Raw genomic sequence first — 21,700 nt, 5'->3', positions numbered from 1 at the left:
GACTGTGTGGAGTGGAGTCTTTCAGTGGATGTATTGTAATGAATTGAAATGAGCGTGTGTCTCTTGCATTTGTAATATTTTAGTGGTGGGATAGAGGTGAGAGTTGGATATGTGGGGAGAGATGCATTAAGAGTTAGTGTCATGATTAATGATAGCCCAGCTCCCAGAGACTACATCAAGTGAGTGTGTGTGTGTGTGTGCTGTGTGTGGACAAATTTGGTCTTGTGTGCCATTGTGTCTGTGTACAAACATTATCACTGGATCTTTACATTGATTCATCTAATTTGGCATCCAACCCACCCCAATACATCCAACCCACCCCAATCCATCCAACCCACCTAACCCACCCCAATCCATCCAACCCACCTGAATCCACCTAACCCACCCCAATCCATCCAACCCACCCAATACATCAAACCCACCCAAATCCACCAAACCAATCCATCCAACCCACCGAATCCATCCAACCCACCTAATCCATCCAACCCACCCCAATACATCTAACCCACCCCAATCCATCCAACCCACCCCAATACATCCAACCCACCCCAATACATCAAACCCACCCCAATCTATCCAACCCACCCAATACATAAAACCCACCCAAATCCACCTAACCAAACCAATCCATCCAACCCACCTAATCCATCTAACCCACCCCAATCCATCAAACCACCCAAATACATCCAACCCACCCCATCCATCCAATCCATCCAACCCACCCCATCCATCCAACCCACCCAACCCCACCCAATCCATCCAACCCACCAAATCCATCTAACCCACCCCAATCCATCTAACCCACCCAATCCGTCTAACCTAACCCAATCTGTCTAATCTACCCCAATCCATTTACAGGCTGTTTAAAAAATTTATACAAATGTAATTTATTAACAACAATATCCTGTCAATCAATCAAATTTATTTATAAAGCTTTTTACAATATCAGCTGTCTCAAAGTGCTTTACAGAGACACCTGGCCTTAAACCCCAAGGAGCAAACAACAGTAGTGTTGAATTTCAGTGGCTAGGAAAAACTCCCTAAGAAGGCCGAATTTTAGGAAGAAACCTAGAGAGGACCCAGGCTGTCACCTGAAGTTCTATAGAATTTGTATGAAACATAACATCAGATAAAAGACAGGTGTGCTTTTTCATTTATTTTTATTTAACCATCCACCAAATGGATGAATCAGGCCCATTTAGGTTAGAATAACAGTGATACATTAGAAACAAGTGTAATTGTGTATAATATAGACCATTATTTGTTTGTCCTATAAAAATCTAAAACATAAACACATCAAACCAATGTCCTATGATAATGATGAATTGTAAAGTAACAGAACTTCCTGGTACTCCATTATAAATCATGTTCCCATTACACATAAACCCTGAAAAACTATTTTCTGCTGAGTGAATATTGTGAAACCCAAACCATTCCACTATTACCGCCGACATATTACAGACATTTTAGTTTATTTGTCATGGTTAAGGGAGGCATGACACAAAGCCAAACAATGACCGACAAATTGAGGAACAAACATAACTTAGATATGTTCCCCAATTAGAGGCAACGCAGGACAGCTGCCTCTAATTAGGGGTAACTCTGGCTCCTCTAGACATCTAGAGGCCCCCAGACAGGACCTCACATTATAACAATGCAGTAATTAAACATAATGCCCCTATAATACTGTACATATGAATCCCCACTAAATACACAAACCTGACTAAAATACATTTGATCTACACCTGGGCTACCCTTATATAAGGGAAATAGACATCTGAGGATTGTAATCTTGGCTGCTGATTGTTTACAGTGCACATCAGACATATCTCAAAGACAATTGTAGGAGAACATTGACTTTAGTTTGACTAACAGCAATATATGATTTGCTTACCATTTGTCCCCACACCTACTACACAGCTTCCTGCTGAGACACAATGAAAATCTAAGTCAAATAAGACTGCACCAGCAACTATGTATCCTAGGGTGAAGACTGCACCAGCAACTGTGGACCCTAGGATGGATGAGACTGCAAGTAGCATTGCCAACTGTATTATTTGCTGTATACAATGTAACCTTTTGTTGAATGATTTCCTCCGTGCCTCATAATCCTCATTAGTGTAGTACTGTCCTTCATTCTTCTTCATCTGATCAATCTTCCTGAACAGCTCTCTGACCTGAGTGGGGTTCCTTCTCTCAGTGCTTATTGAGTGATATCTGTCCCCATAGCTTGCAAGAAGTTTCCGAAGCTCTTTGTTCAATTCCAAAAACTCGTCAGTGGATTTGTTTCCTAGCTGATCTTCGACAGTGAAAAGTACCATTGTGTTCTTTGAGGCATCCTCTCCAAAGTACTCCTGGATCCACTTTGCAGAGATCCCCTCATTGTCTGTGTACCTCCACATCTTTATCACCAACAGGAATACATGGGGTCCTGGGACTGACAAGGAGATGCACCTTTCTAGTTCGCGTTTCACTTCCTCTGAAGTCAGTCGTGTGTCGAAGAGTCCTTGTGTGTCAATCAAATCAAATTTCCTCCCCTCGACCTCGTCGTCGCTGCTTTTCTCACACTGTTTAGTGACAGAATGTCTCTTTCCCCAGGATAGTATTTGCTGTCAGACTCTTCCCTGATCCAGTTCTACCCACAAGAATAATCCTCAGATCAGAAGACCGTCCTGAATCTGTGAATACATGTGTGGGATGTTTAACCAGGACATTCATGCGAAGTGAGGACATTTGGCAGAGTTGAGGCATCAAGGGTTAGGTTTAGAAATTAGGGTTAGGTTAAGTGTGGACATAAAGGTTGAGGTTAGGGTTAGGTTAAGTGTGGACATAAAGGTTGAGGTTAGGGTTAGGTTAAGTGTGGACATAAAGGTTGAGGTTAGGGTTAGTTTCAAATGGGTTTCATTATATTCTGGTTTAAAACCATATATTGTATGTGCAGTAGGACCATGCAACCTATTACAAATGAGACAGTGAGTGAGTGCGCGCGTGGGTGTGTGTGTGACCTAATGTCCCCAGGAGTATAGTAAAACCGGAAAAGATTGGGACTCATGGGGAACTTTTGCTGGTCCCCATGAGGCAAACGTACATTTCCGCCTCAGGGTTTAGGTTAAAGGTCAAACTTACAATTCATTTTAGTTAGAATTGGTGTTTCTTTAAGGTCCAGGCGTGGTTGGTTAAGTTTAGGGTTAAGGTTAGGCATTACATCTTGGTAAAGTTTAGGCATAAGTTACTTTATTGAGGTTAAGGTTAGGGTTAGGGTTAGGTTTAGATTAGGGTTAGGTTATGGTCAGGGTTAGGGTAAGGTTTAGGGTTAAGATTAGGGCAAGGGAGCATGCAATTTCAATTTTTTGGTCCCCATGAGGATAGCCATACAAACTTGTGTGAGTCCATTGATGTGGATATCTACCTTGATTTTGGATGTTGGCAATTTGCAGAAATAATGTTAACAGGAACAAAATCCTCTTAGTTTCGCCGTCTTGTGCCATCTCAACAGCTACAGCGCCCAGTCAAAAGAATTGAAACAGACAATGATTAGCTAACAAAACCAGTTCCTACACTACAGTGAGTCATCAGAGAATGCCTGGCTGGCATTCAGGCCATATGTAATCAGGCCATGCCCTCCAGTAATAATGACACCCTTAGTAAATATGAGCAAAATGTGCTGTGAACAATTTTTTTGAAGGGGTGCCAATAAATGAGACACATATATTTGAGAAAAATATTTGTTTCATGAAAATATTTTTTTTCCTTTCGAAATTTTTATTTTTAAATTAAGGTTACATTTTAGTTAATATTTTGAATGAAAGATCAAGAGTATAAACAATGAACGTTTCTTTCACTGCGATTTTCTCATTTTTACCCATGTTGCAAATATTAGTGGAGGGCACAGGAGTCCTGTTCATTACATGTAATATAATGGCCTGCCACTGGTTTTACTTGGGAGAATAAAAGTACTGTGATGTATCAGAAATTGTATATCAATGTTCTCTATGACAATATTTAATATTATATTTCATTTACTCCTCCATGAACTGCCACCTTAACATGGTGGAGGGGTTTGAGTACCCGAGTGACCCTAGGAGCTATGTTGTCTGGGGCTATATGCCCCTGATAGGGTCTCCCAAGGCAAACAGGTCCTAGGCGACGGGTCAGACTAAGAGCGGTTCAAAACCCTTTAATGACGGAAAACATTTTGAGGTCGCCCGGTATGGCGCAGCCGGGGCCCCACCCTGGAGCCAGGCCTGGGGTTGGGGCTCGTATGCGAGCGCCGAAGGAGCAACGTGGGGCCGCCTTCCCGTGGGCTCACCCCCTGCAGGAGGGACCATAAGGGGTTGGTGCCTAGAGGATCGGGCGGCAGTCGAAGGCGGGGGCCTCGACAACCCGATCCCTGGACACGGAAACTAGTTCTAGGGACGTGGAACGTCACCTCGCTGGCGGGGAAGGAGCCTGAGATTGTGCGTGAGGTTGAGAGGTTCTGACTAGAGATAGTCGGGATCATCTCCACGCCCGGCTTGGTCCCTGGAACCACACTCCTTGAGAGAGGATGGACTCTTCACTACTCTGGAGTTGCCCCTGGTGAGAGGCAGCGGGCTGGTGTGGGTTTGCTTATAGCTCCCCAGCTCTGCCGCCATGTGTTGGAGTTTACCCCGGTGAACGAGAGGGTTGTTTCCCTGCGCCTACGGGTCGGGGATAGGTCTCTCACTGTTGTTTGTGCCTACGGGCCGAATGGCAGTGCAGAGTACCCAACCTTCTTGGACTCTCTGGGAGGGGTGCTGGAAAGTGCTCCGACTGGGGAATCCATCACCAGGGAGGTAGAAAGAAATAAAATAGTTTCATTTGGCTGTTTAAAAAGCGGAATAAAAGATGATGATGTGATGTGGAGTACCATTCATTCACATTAATAATTGCATGACAATTTGTAATATTCGTCTTATTATTTCATTATATTTATTATTAATGACATTTATTGTTATTTAGAAGAAGAATGTCGTTATTATTATTATTTCTATTATTATTATTTAAAAGAAGAAGAGTGTCATTTTTATATTTTGGTCATAAAAAGCCTTACTGAACCCAGTCCGTGCGCAACTGCCGGGCCTAACCCTGAAACGTCATGTAAAGCGCACAGGCTCGCATCTGAAGGAATACATATAAATCAAATGCTTTGGTAAAGTCACACAAATAAAACCTTGAAGTCCATGTTGCACAAAAATAAACACTGAAGTTTGTAATTATGTTGTTGTTTTTTTTACAGTGGGTTATAATATATCATATCTTTTAGTTTGTCAGTTCGTTAGGATATTTATTTCCGTGCATTTCCGCAATAACTTAAAACGTGCGTACACCACCTCCTGAGCTGGCGTAGGATTTGAGAGTGCCGTACGCCAACGTCCATATTTATAAATCTCAAAGTCACCGTGGTTTTGGGTGTACGCCAGGTGTACGCTGGAAATTTGGTGTACGCACTTTTGATAAATGAGGGCCATTGAGTCAGAGTGGACCATGTTCTCCACCGCCATTGTCGAAGCGGCCGCTCTGTGCTGTGCCCGTAAGGTCTCCGTTGCCGGTCGAGGCGGCAATCCCCGAACCCGGTGGTGGACACCGGAAGTAAGGGATGCCGTCAAGCTGAAGAAGGAGTCCTATCAGGCCTGGTTGGCTTGTGGGACTCCTGAGGCAGCTGACGGGTACCGACAGGCCAAGCGGACTGCAGCCCGGGTGGTTGTGGAGGCAAAAACTCGGGCCTGGGAGGAGTTCGGTGAGGCCATGGAGAAGGACTATCGGCTGGCCTCGAAGAGATTCTGGCAAACCGTCCGGCGCCTCAGGAGAGGGAAACAGTGCCCTACCAACGCTGTTGACCTCAACTGGGGATGTCGTCGGGTGGTGGAAGGAGTACTTCAAGGATCTCCTCAATCCCGCCGTCACGTCTTCCATTGAGGAAGCAGAGGATGAGGGCTCAGAGGTGGACTCGTCCATCACCCAGGCTGAAGTCACAGAGGTAGTCAAGAAACTCCTTGGTGACAAGGCACCGGGTGTGGATGAGATCCGCCCTGAGTACCTCAAGTCTCTGGATGTTGTGGGGCTGTCTTGGTTGACACGCCTGTGCAACATCGCGTGGCGGTCGGGGACAGTCCGTCTAGGATGGCAGACCGGGGTGGTGGTCCCTCTTTTTAAGAAGGGTGTGTTCCAACTACAGGGGGATCACACTTCTCAGCCTCCCTGGGAAAGTCTATGCCAGGGTACTGGAGAGGAGAATACGGCTGATAGTAGAACCTCGGATTCAGGAGGAACAGTGTGGTTTTCGTCCGGGCCGTGGAACACTGGACCAGCTCTATAACCTCTACGGGGTGCTGGAGGGTTCATGGGAGTTTGCCCAACCAATCCACATGTGTTTTGTGGATTTGGAGAAGGCATTCGACTGTGTCCCTCGCGGCATCCTGTGGAGGGTGCTTCGGGAATATTGGGTCCTGGGTCCTTTGCTAAGGGCTGTCAGGTCCCTTTATGACCGAAGCAGGAGCTTGGTCCGCATTGTCGGCAGTAAGTCAGACTTGTTCCCAGTGCATGTTGGACTCCGGCAGGGCTGCCCTTTGTCGCCGGTTCTGTTCGTAATTTTTATGGACAGAATTTCTAGGCGCAGCCAGGGGCCGGAGGATGTCAGGTTTGAGATTTCATTCATCTCAACTTGAACAGCCATCTCTGTATCTTGTGAAGTGAATCAACTACTAAAAGATTGGATTAGTTTAGAAAACATTTGTACATCTTTCAAAATCATAAAATGTACGAACACTGTATGCAAAATGTATGCAAACGCATATTAAAGCAATATATGAAATAATTCTGGAATGGAATGTAGAACACTTCCTATCTTCCAAAACAATATGTATGTGTTGCTTTCAAAATGATGACCTACTTTTCCTCAGGTATTGGTTGTTTGGTGTTATCTAGAACCCTTTGACTTAGTGTCATTCAGAGTTAAAAAGTTCTTGGTAGAACAGTTCTTGGTAGAACATAATCCCCCTACCAAAAGACAATGTTGGAGGTGTAGACCAAAACCAGATTTTCTCTAAAATGGAATGTATGAGGGGATGGTTGGTGGTTGCAGAGCTGGGTACTACGGAGAAGGTTCTTAGGGTGAAAGTGTATTGGCAATACATCCAAATACTGCCTATTACAATTGAGGAACCAGTGTCTGATAACCGATATTACTATGGGTGTGTGACTAGGCTCTGGCCAGATCTGTCTCCCTCCTGCCTCAGAGAAAATTCCTCAAACCGACACGCTTCCATGGAATCAAAATTCACTTGGTCCTTCCTTCGGTAAAGCCTTTTGCATGGCGAGCTGGCGTTAACCACCGTGCCAGGCAAGGCACCGGCACAGGCCGTCTGTGGAGGAGCAGACGGGCGGGGAAAGGCACTAACCAGCCACCTGCTGCCAGCCAAATCCTCTTCACCTGCCTCACAATGCCACTAGGGCGTGCCAGCCTTTGAGCCCCGTGCCAGGGAAGCCCGGTGGAAAAGCTCCCCTGTGTTGGAGACTGGTGAGAGAGAGGCAGATGGAAAGCTGGGAGGGGGGAGGGGCTCCTGGTGATAAGGCGCTTGGACGTTGGCTTTGATGGGGGGCTGGTAGGCAGGAGGCCGTGCTATTAGAGTGGAGCAGAACCCGAGGTGCCGGTTTGACATGCGAGAGCACAAAATGGGTTTCTTGTTGGGTTTCGACTGGCTACTGGTGCTGCTGTTTCTCCATCCCCAAGCATTCACACACACATAAACACACACACACGTCAATTGTATCAGAATTATACTGAGTACTGGAGAGAGTCTGGTATAGTTAAGATGAAATGCATTTAGTCAGCATTTCCTTCTAGTGTAGTTTTTCTGCTCTGGGTCAATTGAAACTAAGACAGTAATGCCCTAGATGTAGCTGTTCATTCATTGACTGTCAGCAATTGTTGGTTTCAGCGAGAGACAAAATGCTAATGGCCTGCCTGAACCACATTCTATCAAGTCTGCTTGTTGTTCCACTTGCAGCGTTTCAACACAGATGTTCATTGTGGGAAGGTGTGGGAAGCTGGTTGGTTCAAATCAAAATGTTTCCTTCACAGACCTCACAGGTCTGTTCCACATCGTAAATGGTGTGTTTGATTGCCAGCGCATTTCTATTTTGTATGTTAGAAATCGTGTGTGTGTGTGTCTTTGAAGAAGTGTATATTACTGTATATTGTGTAGGCGTGCCTTCAGATCATGCATCAGTCAGTTTGTCCAGTATGTTTGTCTGTCAAAACCTTAACTTTCTTTCCTCTCCTTCTCTCTCCTTCCTCATTTTCTCCTTCCCTGTCTCCTTCCTCTGTTCTTTCTCTTTTTCTCCTTCCTTCTCACCTTATGATCACTTACCATCCCTCTTTCTCTCTGTCCTTCCCTGGCTCCTTCCTCTCTCCCGGTGTTCAGGAGTTATCCTGCAGGACTGTGGTCTCTCTCCGGCCGGGGTGTCTTCTAGAAGGGGGCCCCTCCTGACCACTATGAAAGGGTTAGGAGCCAACCGCCACCGCCACCTTTCGGACTCCTGCGACCCCACCCAGGGCCCACCGGAGCCCCTTTATCCCCACCCAGCCTCCACCCTGCCCCGGAGCCCCTACCTCCTCAGCCCTGCCAACATGGACCACTACGGCACCATGGACCCCCACCACTACAACCCCAGTATGGACCTGCATCAGAACCAGGGCTCCCTGCCACCTGACTACGCGCTCTCCCTCAACAACCAGATGTCCAACAGCAGCACCTTCCCCCGGATCCACTACGACCCCCACTACGACCCCCACTATGACCCCGGCGACTTCTCCCCACAACAGGGGGACAGCATCGGGGGCATCAGCACGGGCACCCTGGGCCCCTCGGTGTCCGTGGGCGCGGGCGGCATGGTGGGCCTGCAGAGCGGCCGGGGTGCCGTGATCACCAGCGGCTCGGCCACCATATCCGGCGGGACCAAGACCAACCGTCAGGTGACGCCCAACCTCCTGGATCAGCTGGACAGGCAGCTCCCGGGCGCGCCGCGCGACGGTTTCAGCACGCTGCAGTTCCACCGGAGCACGTCGTCCGCCCTGACGGCTGCCTCCAAGCAGCGCACCGACAGCCCAGGCCGCATCCGGAACCTGGTGTGCTCCGTCCAGAAGCTCTTCGCCAAGTCCCAGTCCGTGGACGGCCACAACCTGAAGGGCATCAATGGGCGCTCGGGGGCAGGCAGTGGAAGCGGCGGGACCTCGTCCGGGACGGACGACGGGGGGAAGCGGGACCGGCGGGCCAAGAGCAAAGACCGGGGAGGCGCCAAGTCGGACGGGGGCGGCACGGGTAAGCGGCGGCCACGTTCCAACATGTCGGGCTACTGGAGCTCGGACGACCTGGACAGCGCCGACCTGAGCAACTACCGCAACCCCATGGCGATGACCTTGGGACGCCCGACCAGCCACGGCACCCAGCACGGTGCTACCTTCGACGACCAGCAGGGGGCACTGTCGCAGCAGCAGAGTCGCTACGCGGTCCACAGTGGCTACAACACCATCAGTTCATCCAAGAGCAACAGTGAGGTGACAAAGTATCAGCAGACGACGCCGGGACCCGGGAGCGGGGGAGGCGCGGGCAGTATGGGTGTGAACAGTAATGACCTCATAAAGGGGGGTTCGTGGTCGACACTGACCCTGGGTCAGCCAAGGCAGGTGCTGCAGAAGGGCCACTCGGCCACTCTGGACAGGTCCATGCTGAAGTCCAAGTCGTGCCAACAGGAGCTGGCCTGTCATTACCTGCAAGTTGGCCGCCGGGTAAGTAGGGAACATTTTTAAACGAATTTGAGAGGGTTCTCTTTGCATTCCCATGTTTAAAAAGAACCAAGGTCAGAGTTGATCATTCACTGACAAGCCGTTCAAGCGGAGAACCTGATAAGCGGACCACTTGGATGTAGGCTTCCTAATGAGTTGGTTCAGAGAATGGTTTTACACTCTGCGTTGTGATTCTCGCCAAATACGTTGGATTCTGTCATTTCATTTTACTAAGGCGTTTTCTCTGGCAGCTTCTTGCGTTTACGTTTCAGTAATATAGGGTAATTCATTGTAATTCATGCTATAGTCATGTATTAGGCACTCTAGAGCAACCAAGAGCACATTTCTGCGAAGGAGGAAAAACACGTCACCCTAGATGAAGTCAGTATCACTCAAATGTGTAATACATTTTCAACATTTGCAGGTGTGTTAGCTATGTATGTTAAACATTTTTCAAAATGTGCAGATATGTTAGCCATGCAATTAAACAATCTTAGAGCTTGAAAAGGTGGTATTTGAAACATTTGATAATTACCTATACTGGCCATTATAACACTGAGCCAGCACATATGAAACAAAGGCGAAACTTAAGATAACCCTTAGCCTGCACAAGAAACAAAAGTGAAACAAACTATCAACAACAATAAATGTTATATGAATAAGGTAGCTAGCTTGTTAGGCTGCTACTGTACTAACATCATTTTATCACCATGAGCGAGTTTTAAGGTAGCAACTGCCTTTTAATTTAAAAAGTAAAAATAAATGTTTTTGTCAAACCCGTGGTATGCTTTTTGCCAAGTAGCAGTCAGGGTTTCATAAACCCTGTTTCTAATTCAGCATACTTTTAATATACTATAGTAGCTACTGTAGTTTTATTGAGGATCATATTATAGTATTTCCCTGTTATTTTGTATTTTGGAAACCTACCGGGCAAACACTAAAAGTCGTTTCTGCTAAATGATGTAACTTGTAGGGACTTGGGTGTCACATAGTGAGGTAATCAGGATAGGAGTAGCTGGAGAATATGCTAAGTAAATAATATATTATTACTTGTGTTAAAAACAAACGTTGTGTTTTTGCCGATATAACTCTTTCCTGTATGGTGGAAAATACTGTAGGATATTGTATAGTAAGCAGTCTTGATTGAGGGACAATGTTCTGTGTAGTATTATACAGTAAATAGTAAACCAGGAATTTTTAGTCTTGATTGCCGATTGGCTTAAAGCCGTCGTATATGAGACTGTATACCACAGGTGTGACATCACTTTTTACTGTTCTAATTGCATTGGTAACCAGTTGTTGATATCAATTATTCAGTGATAGTCCCAGTTCAGTTAGCTTTGGAGGTACTGTTGTGGGGTTTGAAATCGTCTATAGTTTGTTGCGAATTGCACAGTTCACAAATAGAGGCCAAAGTATGAAAACCCCCAGGAGATATTGCCATGTCTACTATTCGGGAACTATTTCTGTGCATTTTCTATTTCATCAGCCTCACTCTGTCTTGACATTTCTGTTATATCACTGAAAATGTCCTACCATAGTCCATGTGACATTAGCATGCTGTTATATAAATGTCAGCTCCAAGTCTACCCATTCAAATGATTTTGACCTGCATCCTAAATGGCTGGTTTGACTGTGTGATAATGACATTTCGATAATGAAGCGTTTTTTAAATCGCCACATGTCGTGCTCATTTAGGCTTCTCATCTAGCACAATTGCCTGGACGCTAGTGAAGAAGAGAATTTCCTATTCATACTTGACAGCCATCTTCAACAGCTGATGGAAGGGCTACGGACAAATGTGCGAACGAGGGGCACATTGAACCTCTTACCTCATAGCTGGTCTATCACTGAATACTGAAAGAGTTTAGAGGAGTTTTAGTGTATTGTTTTGTCACAATGATGTCAGTAAAAATGGCCTCCTGTCAACCGATGAGCTGTGAAGTTGCTGCTGCCTGCAGGGGGACTGGTGCAACACAGTGGGTCGCGCCGGCGGGGGAGGCGGAGCCAACGAGATCCCGTGCCGCCGGATGCGCAGCGGCAGTTACGTGAAGGCCATGGGCGACCTGGAGGACAGCGACGACTCGGACGGTAGCCCCAAGCCCTCGCCCAAAATGGCCGCCCGCCGACAGAGCTACCTGCGGGCCACCCAGCAGTCTCTCAGCGACCAGCTGCCGCCACACAAGTAAGTACGGCGCGACGGTGTTAACCACATGGACATACACGCGCGCCCACTGTAACTTGGCCACGCGTCCTTGTAGGCCAACCTAGAGTTAGATGGAGAGAGACTCGTGCATAGTCTCTCTTTTTCTCTCTCACATGGACACACATGAAAGTGCACGCACACACATACACACGTGTGCGCACACACATATACACACACACACTGCCCATTTCAAATAGAGGTGTGACATGTCGGAAAGAGACTGAAAGGCTGCCTGCTGTTCTATTGAGGGTAAACAAGCCATGCATGCTAGAGACTAGGCGCCACAGGCACACACACACACACACACACACACACACCGTGTCGGACAAGCGGTGTTCACTCGCGCGTTGGCGTTAGGCCCAGTCAGACACTGCCAGAACTCTGATTACGGTGTTCTTGCCACTGATCGACTTTCCCCTCAATGCAGCGTTTTGGCCCAGAATCGGTCCTCTTCCCGTAAGGTGTCTGGAGCGTCACACAAACTGGCGCAGTCCACCTCAGCCCGACCGGGCATTGCCATGTCTGTTAGAGCAGGCAGATGGACACGTGCTTGGATGATCTATTCAGTACAAACAAATCAAAGCCCATTCGGATCAATAGTCTTGGAGAATGGGGGAGGGGGGGGGTAGTGATGAGAAGGCCAGTGTGTTCACAGTGTGTGTCAACAAGATCTTGAACCTTTGCTTGAACAGAACTTGATACAGTCCCATAGGGATGTGCTGTATGTAATTCAGTGGCCATCATTTGGATCAGAGCTCGACCACCTACTGAAACACAGGATAGAGTGTCCTGATACATCCTTATGTGGGCAACTCTTGGATGATACAACACACACCTGTCTTAAAGACGTTAACGACATGGGCTAGAAACCACTCAAATTAATTTCAAACCTGCTTGCTAAATTACTCTAACCCTGCACCCCCCCCCCCCCCCCCCCCCAATCTCCCCCATGGCATAACCCAAACGCCACACCCCCGTTCTGTCGATGGTCTGCTATACCATGGCTGACAGGAGCAGCAGAGCCCTGGATTACGCCATGCTGCAGGGGGAACTAGAGGCACTGTGGTCTCCTCTGCACAGTGTCTCCTCTCTGCACCAACTGGGCAGGTCAGTCCAAGGCAGCCTGGCAACCAAAGGGGTGAGGGGCAGGCTTAAGCTGGCACTGGATTGGTCAATCCGACCAATGAGTCAGTCAACACCCCCCACCTGTCTAGCAGGTCTTATCCGCCTCTGTGTTTCTCTCATATCAATGTCAACACCACCCCCCACCCCCATTGCCTCCCGTGCCGCCATACATGCCCCCCACCAAGTGCCTAGCTTGGCGCTTTCCATGTGGACAAGGATCATCACATGACATACCCAGTGTGACCATCGCTGTGTGCCGACCAAGACAGAGAAATAACGGGTCTCCTTTTGGCAGTCCCCTTCAGTATTTATCTGATCTGACCTGGTGTGGCCTCCCCCAATACTCTGATATTGCTGGCGTGTTGCGGGGACAAGGCTTTCCCATGGTCTCTGAGTGGCCAGTTTATTAGGTACACCCCGCCCCTCTGTTCACAAACACTGATTGTTCCTGAGTGCATCGGCTTGCTGTATAAAGCAGGCAGGCAGTCAGTCGCTGTTTGATTTAATGTCAGAAGGACCAAAACGGCTGCCCCAAGAGACAGTGGCCACGGTGTGACCAACGGTGCCCAGCATGCCGGTTTAAGTATCCAAGGAACGCCGTCCGCCTGGGGTTTCCACGCTCGACAGTGTCCGTGGTTTACAGAGATCCCCGGGACAAAAAAACAACGTCCAGCGGATGAGAGAAACTGCCCGTTGAGAGAAGTCATGGGAGAATCACGAAACCTAACAGGCGGACAAACGGGCAAAGGAGGGCATCTCAAAACGCACGTCCCACTGGTTCATGTAGCAGCTGGATTACTGCAGCAGACGACCGCGCCAGCTTGTTGTGGTGGCACATGGGAGCTGGACACGACCCTAGATTGGTGTACCTAATAAACTGGATAGTGAATGTGTGCTTGACTTGTGTCATTAGCTTTGCATTGTTCGGGGGCCACATGGGTAATAATCACTGTAATGAGATGAGATGGGAGATGTATTACTGATATACATCTGGATTAGGGCTGTCATACAATAGAAAGAATAGAAATGTAATGAATAGAACATGAGTCCCTATTCAGGTTGATAATTATTCAGTTCTATTCATTCTATTTTTGTATTTATTTAATCTGGGTAGATTACTTTAGAACATTTTAGATGATGAGGTAATGATGGGGATAATTACAAAGATAAAGAAGGGAATAATGAAGGGAACCAGGGATGAGTAGTGACCTGACATGAACTTCTCTTTCTTTTATCTCGACTGCCCCTCCTTTCTCTACTCCTCTGTCCTGTCCTCCTCTTTCCTCTGATCACATCCCCTGTTCTCCTCACACTGACTGCCCTCTTCGTCTCCTCTTCTCCTCATGCTCCTCCTCCTCGTACCTCCTCACCAGCTGTCTTCCCTCTCTGAGAGAGCTGTCCACCAACCGTAGCCTGGACAACCTGGACTGTTTGGGGGGTCCGATTGGGGGCTCCTCGTTCCCCCGCTGGGATGATGAGGACTTCAACCAGGGGGGCGGCTGCAGCACCCTGGGGAGGAGCAGCTGCATGGGCCAGGTCAGAGGTCACCAGGGTTCGGGTCACAGGGTCATACAACTAGCATAGGATTTAAAACTAAGTTCTCAGCATAAGATAAATTCCACTTCTCCCAATGCCCTTTCAGATTGTTCTATTGTTCTGCCAGAATACTGGTTCTGTACAGAAGGTTAAGATGGATAGAAAGGCACAGACAGAAGATTAACCAAGACTGGTTATAAACCCTGGTTGCACTTTAAACCATCCCCTTGTTTGATTCTGTTCGAATGAGCCAGAAACATATTCATACACCTCTCAAACATCACCCAGTTCATTCCACTCAGGCCACCTGTACATCACTTAAGTCATTTTAAAAGCTTTTTGCATAAAATAGGATTTGGCCTCGTGAAACAATCAATTAATAAGATGAAAGCCTACAGTGACATTACCGTAATATAACATAATACTTCCATTGAAGGAAAAATATATTATTAATGTACATATTAATGTTCTGAGCCCAAAATATGAAATGTGTGAAGTGGGACTTATTACCCTTCTAGTGACGTCGCGGTAAAAAAGGTGGTTCTTGAGAATTAACGTTTTACTCAAAGTCTGTGATTTACAGAGCTGCAAGGACCAATATTTATTATGAAAACATTGCATTTCCATTTAAGTAGTAGCAGATACTTCTATCCAGAAAAACACTGAGTGGAGACATTGAATACTGAATACTGAGTGGAGATATTTACAGTTTTCTGGACTATTTACAATTTCTAGGCTTTCTGTGAGATTTTTGTCTATCAAACAGAAAAAGTATTACAGATCAACTCATAGGCAACATTGTGCGATTATAAATGACTTGGGGTTGTCAAGACAACCCCATCAGGGGTGGAACCAGGTTGTGGATCTCATGTTCTCACCATCTAGACCTCTCTCTCTTTCTTTATGTTTCTCTTTCTTCCCTTTCCTTCTCACTCCAGTTCATTTCCTCTTCCTTGATTTCTCTTTAATGTTATCTGTCTTTCTTGAAACTGTTTCTACTCCCTACTCAGTGATAATTGTATTTTTTTTTACCAGTGAAGCATGTCACCACGCCAACTCCTTAACTGATAACTCGAACATCATTTTTATCAGATCCCTATCACTCCAACACTTAGTCTAGCTAGTGGAATTAATCCCGTCCCTCAGTCAAATATTAGAGTTCTTCATTTGCACTTTGGCTCATTCAGTATTGTACCTCGCCAATTTCATGCGAGTCAAGTTACTTTCGTATTTTATAAGACGCCATCTTTGACAGATTATTTTACCGTGACGGTAAATGGCAGTTTGCTGTCGCCCCCGAGTGGTTTGGTGGTCTAAGTGATTACCTCACAATGTAACTGGCAAGGTGAACGAGTCCTGATCCTGGCATATCGGCAGTACCTGGAGGGCCAACAGAGGACAGCGCAGTGCTCTAGCTCTTGTCTTTTCATGCTCTAGCTACTCCTTGTGGTGGGCCAGGCTACTGCAAGCTCAGATGTGATGGCCGGCTGGGGAATGAGTTCACCTCCAGCACGTCTGCGCTGCCATAAACATCCAGGATGGGCAAGCAGTGTGATAATGAACAGAACAGCTTGGGGAAATGTGCATCAGAGGACACATTTTGACCCTTGTTTCACCCTCACCTGCAATTAAGGCCAAGGCCATAATTGCAAAATTGGACATGGCAAAATTGGGAGGGGCGAGAAATGGGGTGGGAAAAGTATAATTCCAAAGCTGTTTTACTTTACTTAGACTGTTAAATGCCTTGGACTGGGACCAGGTGCTATAAAGAGAGTCAGTGCTGTGCCTCTCTTAAACCTAACCCAGCCTGAATGTGTCTTTCAGCACTGTAATGCCTCCCCACCAGAAGTGTCACAGGCGGAGTAAGCTCACCCCTATAACAGAAACCTTCAGCTCCGATCTCCATGCATTCCCAACAAAATCGAAATACTATTTGAACCCGGTCTGACATGCCATGCCCCTGTAGTGCCAGCCACCCATGTGCCAACGAGCTTCTCTCCTTTCAGCTACGGGACCTGGAGATGATGAGCCAGCGCTACGAGGATAGCGGCTCGGAGTCGGTGTTCCGGGATTCCCACACGCTCTCGCGCTCCCATTCCCAGGTGGCTGAACCTCCGGATCTACCCATGCCCACGTGCTTCAGATCCCGTAGCCATAGCTACCTGCGGGCCGTCCAGGCCGGGTGGTCGCAGGACGACGACACCGGTTCCATCGACTCGGATTCGCCCCCGCCAACCGCCACCACGGTTCGTACCTACAGCACGAGCACTGGTGAGTAGGCCTGATTTGGACACCATTTGTGCTTTCACCTGTCGTTGGTTGAGTTGTGTACTTCTGAGCTGGGTAAAGACGATCCTAGATATGAGCCCAGGGGCTGTTTGGCTAGATGAAGGGAGTGTGAGCGCCTGTTTTGGATTAATACATTAGTCGCCCCTTTGTATTATGCAATCGCATTAGTCGAGATTGGCCTGCCTGTTGCTTCATGTCTATAATTGTAACTCTAAGATTTCTGTCACTCACTCGCCCTATTTGAATGAATTGCAACCAACGAGCAAGTTACTTAAAAGGTGCAATATGTACAATTCTTACTGTACCAGTAGAATACAAAGAAGCAACAATGACCAGTAGACATCTGCAGTTCGTGTTTTAAGTAAATAAATAAATAATATTTTTCTACATAATATGATTGACTGACATATTCCCAATTTGAACTTTCGGTCCGTCTGTCCGTTTCTAATGACTTGTAATCTCCCCATACCCACTTTAGACACCCACAGTACTCCTTCCAACCCTAACCCACCCTGGACTAGTACTATACTGGTGTTATTTGTTAAGGGAAGACCAGGTGGAGTTGCGTTGTCGTTGAGAGGCAGGATTCTATACAGCACCCCTTCAAACTATTCTTCTTTGTTAGTGACACTATGGCCGAGAGGTATTGGAAGGATCCCAGGTTTAGAACGTGCGAAAACCAAAGAGTCTGCCTCATAGGCCGGACGTAGGGGTCCTGCCACCAGCCCGTGAGGCGCAGGCTCCGCACCCCGGCTCGATTTCGTTCCTCCACTGACGCTTGCGGGAAGCCAGTAGGTCGAATCGCGAAATGCGCATGATCACAGCCAAAGGAACCCGTTGCCCGTGCGTTTGATGTCTAATTTAACCATCAGTTGTTATCTGCACCGCCTGTTCCAAATGTCTTCCCACTGCCACGGTTTGCTCTCATTCGCCCTCAAACGGCGTTCATTCAAACCAAGACAAGGAACCAGGGAAGTCTAGTTTGGCCAGCCTTGCGATTCGAAGGGATGAATGTTGTTGCCCTGAGTGGATTCAAACCTGGGTCTCCCATGTGAGACGCCGCATCTTAAACCACAACACCATAAAGCTAGACAGGAATGATAGCGTCTCGACATTAAATCATTTTGTCCAGGAGAAACATCACGGCAACTTCGAATATTTTGCTAGACACAATTTAGCATTGTGTTAAACTAACGTTTCTAAGTTTACTTCCACCACAAATAGCTGTATGGCTTTTAACAGCTCATTAGCCATTAATAGTTTTACTAGTATCTATTAACTTATTACTTGGAATAGTCACAAGAACTGAGCAATTGCTAGAGACTAAAGGTAAATTTTACACTGCCAAAGTTATGTCATTTCATGGCACAAGGCTTACTGTAATGTAGCTTTGGAAGGTTGTGGCCACTGATTTTTTTTTCTTTTCTATCCTTAACAAATCCTACTGCAGAATTTGCTTTGACTGGGGAGAGGTTCGCACACCGGTCCACTGCGTGAGAGTCCGCGTCTCTAACCACTACGCTATTTAACAAGAATACAGCTCTGGATAAAATGAAGAGACCTTTGCACCTTTTTCTTTCCTTTCCAAAAAAGTCTAAAAGGAAGGTTTTGAGTGAGGAACAGAAGGGTAAACAATAGGAGACCATCGCAAATAGAAAGCTTCTGTTCCTCACTCAAAACTTTCCTTTTCAACTTTTTTGCAGTGGTCTCCATTTTTTTCGGAGCTGTATAACAAGAGGGAAAAGCGTCACCATTTCTCTGGGACAGGTTGAGCTAGTAGTAACCATGTATGGCTTAATCGAGTGGAAGAAGCAAGTTATTTTAATCACTGCCGAAAACGCCTCTCTCTTCGGTTACTACAGTTGACATTGATGCCTCAAGGAAAAACTGAGAACACGAATACCCGAAAAGAAGAAACGACCTAGTTCGCCATTAAATGTCATAATAATCAGGGGCGAAAATCTGATATCAACTTTGGAGAGGACAATTAAAAGAGCTATTCTTGAGGGGGACACCAAAAGTAGTGCTGTAATACTGTTTTAGTTTGCACCCTCGGTTTTCTCGCTACTGTAGCTCTGCAAATGCAGCTATGTTGTGTATGCACCCTACCGACATAAAACAAACTTACTGGATGATAGCTACGTGCATTAAGTGCCTTTCAGATGGTTGACATGAACACTGCCACCTTGCCAGCATTGCAAGCTTCTCTCATTGACTCAAGCTTCTTTCATTGCACATTTAGAATTGCCATTTGTACTGCATTTGCCTGTATTGCACGTCTATATATTCCACTTTTAATATAGATGATATTTAATACATGCACATTTTCTGCCCTCTTCTATTTGCTCTTTTGGTTACAGGTAGATCCTAACTGCATTTTGTTGTACTGTACTTGTTCAATGACAATAAAGTTGAATCTAATCTAATTGACTCGAAATCAAACAGCTGCCAAGACGGTAGCTAGCAAGAAAACGTCAGCTAACCGCTAGCTAACAAAGTGTGACATGTAATTCAAGGCAGAGAAAATGAAGGCTGGTGACAGTTGTAAATGTCTTATTTTATTCAGCGGTAGAAATAAAAAAATGTCTAACATATCTTTTGTTAGATTACTGAAAGTCCGCCACCATCCCACACACTCACTGTACCTGCACGATGTGTCACTGCTGAGGGTTGGGGGGCAGTGGATCAAACTATTGTCAGGCAAATTTCGGGGGGTTTCAATCTTTTGTAACGTAAAAACGTGCAATTCATTGTCTATAATGAGCACAATTGCTTTCATTGCATATTATTTATATTATTGAAATTACATAGTTATGTTCACAGTGATACATTGGGGGGACAAATAATAGTTTTCCCCCGGGATTTCCGTCTATGATAATAATACATGCACACAAAGTTGGGATTGGGAAGCATGCAACCAAGACGAATCACGCGGAAACATTTAGTCGCGGTTCACCTTGGCTAAATTAAAGCCTGATCACCTGTGGAGACTGGAATGTCTCTCTGCGTCTCTAACCCTAACTCATAACCCGGAACTGTACCTTTAAAATGCTTTCTTACCCTTTTTCAAAAATACAAATTAAAGTTAATAACATACAAGAAACACAAGGAATTATAAATGTGCTTGCTATTTTTGTATTATCTGCTTTATTATGATGTGATCACTAAGCTATAAAGAATGTGCAACTACTGTAATTACTGTCAAAGTACTAAAATCTTTCGAATTTGACTGAGTATTTTGCTATTATATCGCCTCAGCAAGCCATGCATGCTAACATTATTAACTTTCCGTCCCTCGTGTTGAAGTTACTATTCTACATTGTTGTTAAATGGGATAAACGCGCCCGCCCAATGGAAATCAAATGCCCGTCCATCACGTTTGTTCTAGCGCCGGGCCTGATTTGAATGATAGTGTTTTCACGAGGAGGACAGACCTTACTGTTTACGTGCGGCAGTACAAGCTAGTCTTTTGGTTATCTGCGGTGTTGTTGTCCAAATCCTCCACACGGTGACACTGTTGACTGTGATTTCCACGCCTATCCACCCGTTTAAAGAGACCGTTTCTTGGGCAATACAAAAAGCAGGCTTAATCAAAGCTTGATTTTATTTTTTTGTGGCGTCGACTTGGTTGTTTCGAAGTAAACAGTTCAAGCAATCTTGTCTTGATTTGAAAACAAGTACTTCTGTTATTTTTTCTTCTTCTGATAAAAAGGTAAGTGTTTGTGTCAATAATGTTTAACGTTGCTCTTTTAACTAGCTCTTAATGTTAAGAGTCTCACGATCACGGTACATTAAGCTAGAGATGCTATGTTGAAGGTTAAAAGCCTGCCGCGAAGACAGTGGAGAACCGTATGTGACCGCTGTTTACGCGAGGTCTCCAACAGGTAGCATTGATCTCCAAATTATGAGTTGCTCTCTGAACAATTCTGAAGGGACTTGCAGGGTTGTATCAGACAGTGCTAGCTGCCATAGCCTATGTCAGATCAGATCAACACTGACATTACTGCACCCTTTTATATCTGTTATTAAATCCGACAACACAATGCTGGCGATAAATGCCTATCAACCGTCTTGTGGGTTAACATACATTCAACTTAATAAAAACAAAAATTGTGAACTAGGCACACCTTGGTGATTTATATCTTGATTTTTATTATTGCAACTTATTTGTATTTTTTTTATACTTCTACGCCTCGTTGAATTAAAAAATAAACGTCCAAAATCTGCAGAAATAAAACGGAGAATATTTTCTTATTCATGTTTATATTGTTTGTTATTGTAATACATGGTACCACTGTAAATGAGAACTCTGTCTCAGCTGGTTTTCCCTGTATAAATAAAATAAATAATTAGGAAAAAACTGCATTTGGAGGTTAATGGGTGTCAAACAGATTTTAAACCCCTTTAGAATGGCTTATTACCAGATATAATGACAGAAAACATACAGTACCAGTCAAAGGTTTGGACACCTACTCATTCAGGGGTATTTCTTTATTTTTTCCACATTGTGTAATCATGGTAAAGACGCAAACTATGTAATATCACATATGGAATCATGTAGCAACCTGAAATGTGTTAAAACATTTAAATATTTTTTTATATTGTAGATTCTTCAATGTAGCCACCCTTTGTCTTGACAATAGCTTGGCACACTCTTTGCATTCTCTCAGCCAGCTTGATGAGGTAGTCACCCGGAATGCGTTCCAATTGACAGTTATGTCTTGTTTAAAGTTAATTTG

The 21,700-nt window shown here is 45.7% G+C and overlaps 1 protein-coding gene and 1 pseudogene across 6 annotated transcripts in view; one reads left to right on the top strand and one right to left on the bottom strand.

The window, feature by feature from the left end:
• The window catches only part of dlgap4b (discs, large (Drosophila) homolog-associated protein 4b), a 142,484-nt gene that overhangs the window by 99,860 nt on the left and 20,924 nt on the right, over positions 1 to 21,700 (top strand). For 4 of the 6 annotated variants that reach the window (XM_029114325.2, XM_029114324.2, XM_034287539.1 and 1 more), the window contains 5 exons: positions 8,445 to 9,808; positions 11,767 to 11,990; positions 13,023 to 13,118; positions 14,510 to 14,672; positions 16,679 to 16,943. In XM_029114325.2, coding sequence (XP_028970158.2) covers positions 8,516 to 9,808; positions 11,767 to 11,990; positions 13,023 to 13,118; positions 14,510 to 14,672; positions 16,679 to 16,943 — 2,041 coding nt within the window. In that variant the 5' untranslated portion in view covers positions 8,445 to 8,515. Of the gene's footprint in view, positions 1 to 8,444; positions 9,809 to 11,766; positions 11,991 to 13,022; positions 13,119 to 14,509; positions 14,673 to 16,516; positions 16,535 to 16,678; positions 16,944 to 21,700 lie in introns of those variants that run through there. The other 2 variants (XM_029114326.2, XM_029114328.2) reach the window with 2 other exon arrangements.
• On the bottom strand, positions 1,196 to 19,638 carry LOC109616757 (annotated as a pseudogene).

This window comes from Esox lucius, chromosome 17 (genome assembly GCF_011004845.1).
Source record: "Esox lucius isolate fEsoLuc1 chromosome 17, fEsoLuc1.pri, whole genome shotgun sequence".
Taxonomy (NCBI): domain Eukaryota; kingdom Metazoa; phylum Chordata; class Actinopteri; order Esociformes; family Esocidae; genus Esox; species Esox lucius.
The sequence above is the reverse complement of the archived record's forward strand: the minus strand, read 5'-3'. Positions and strand labels throughout refer to the sequence as shown.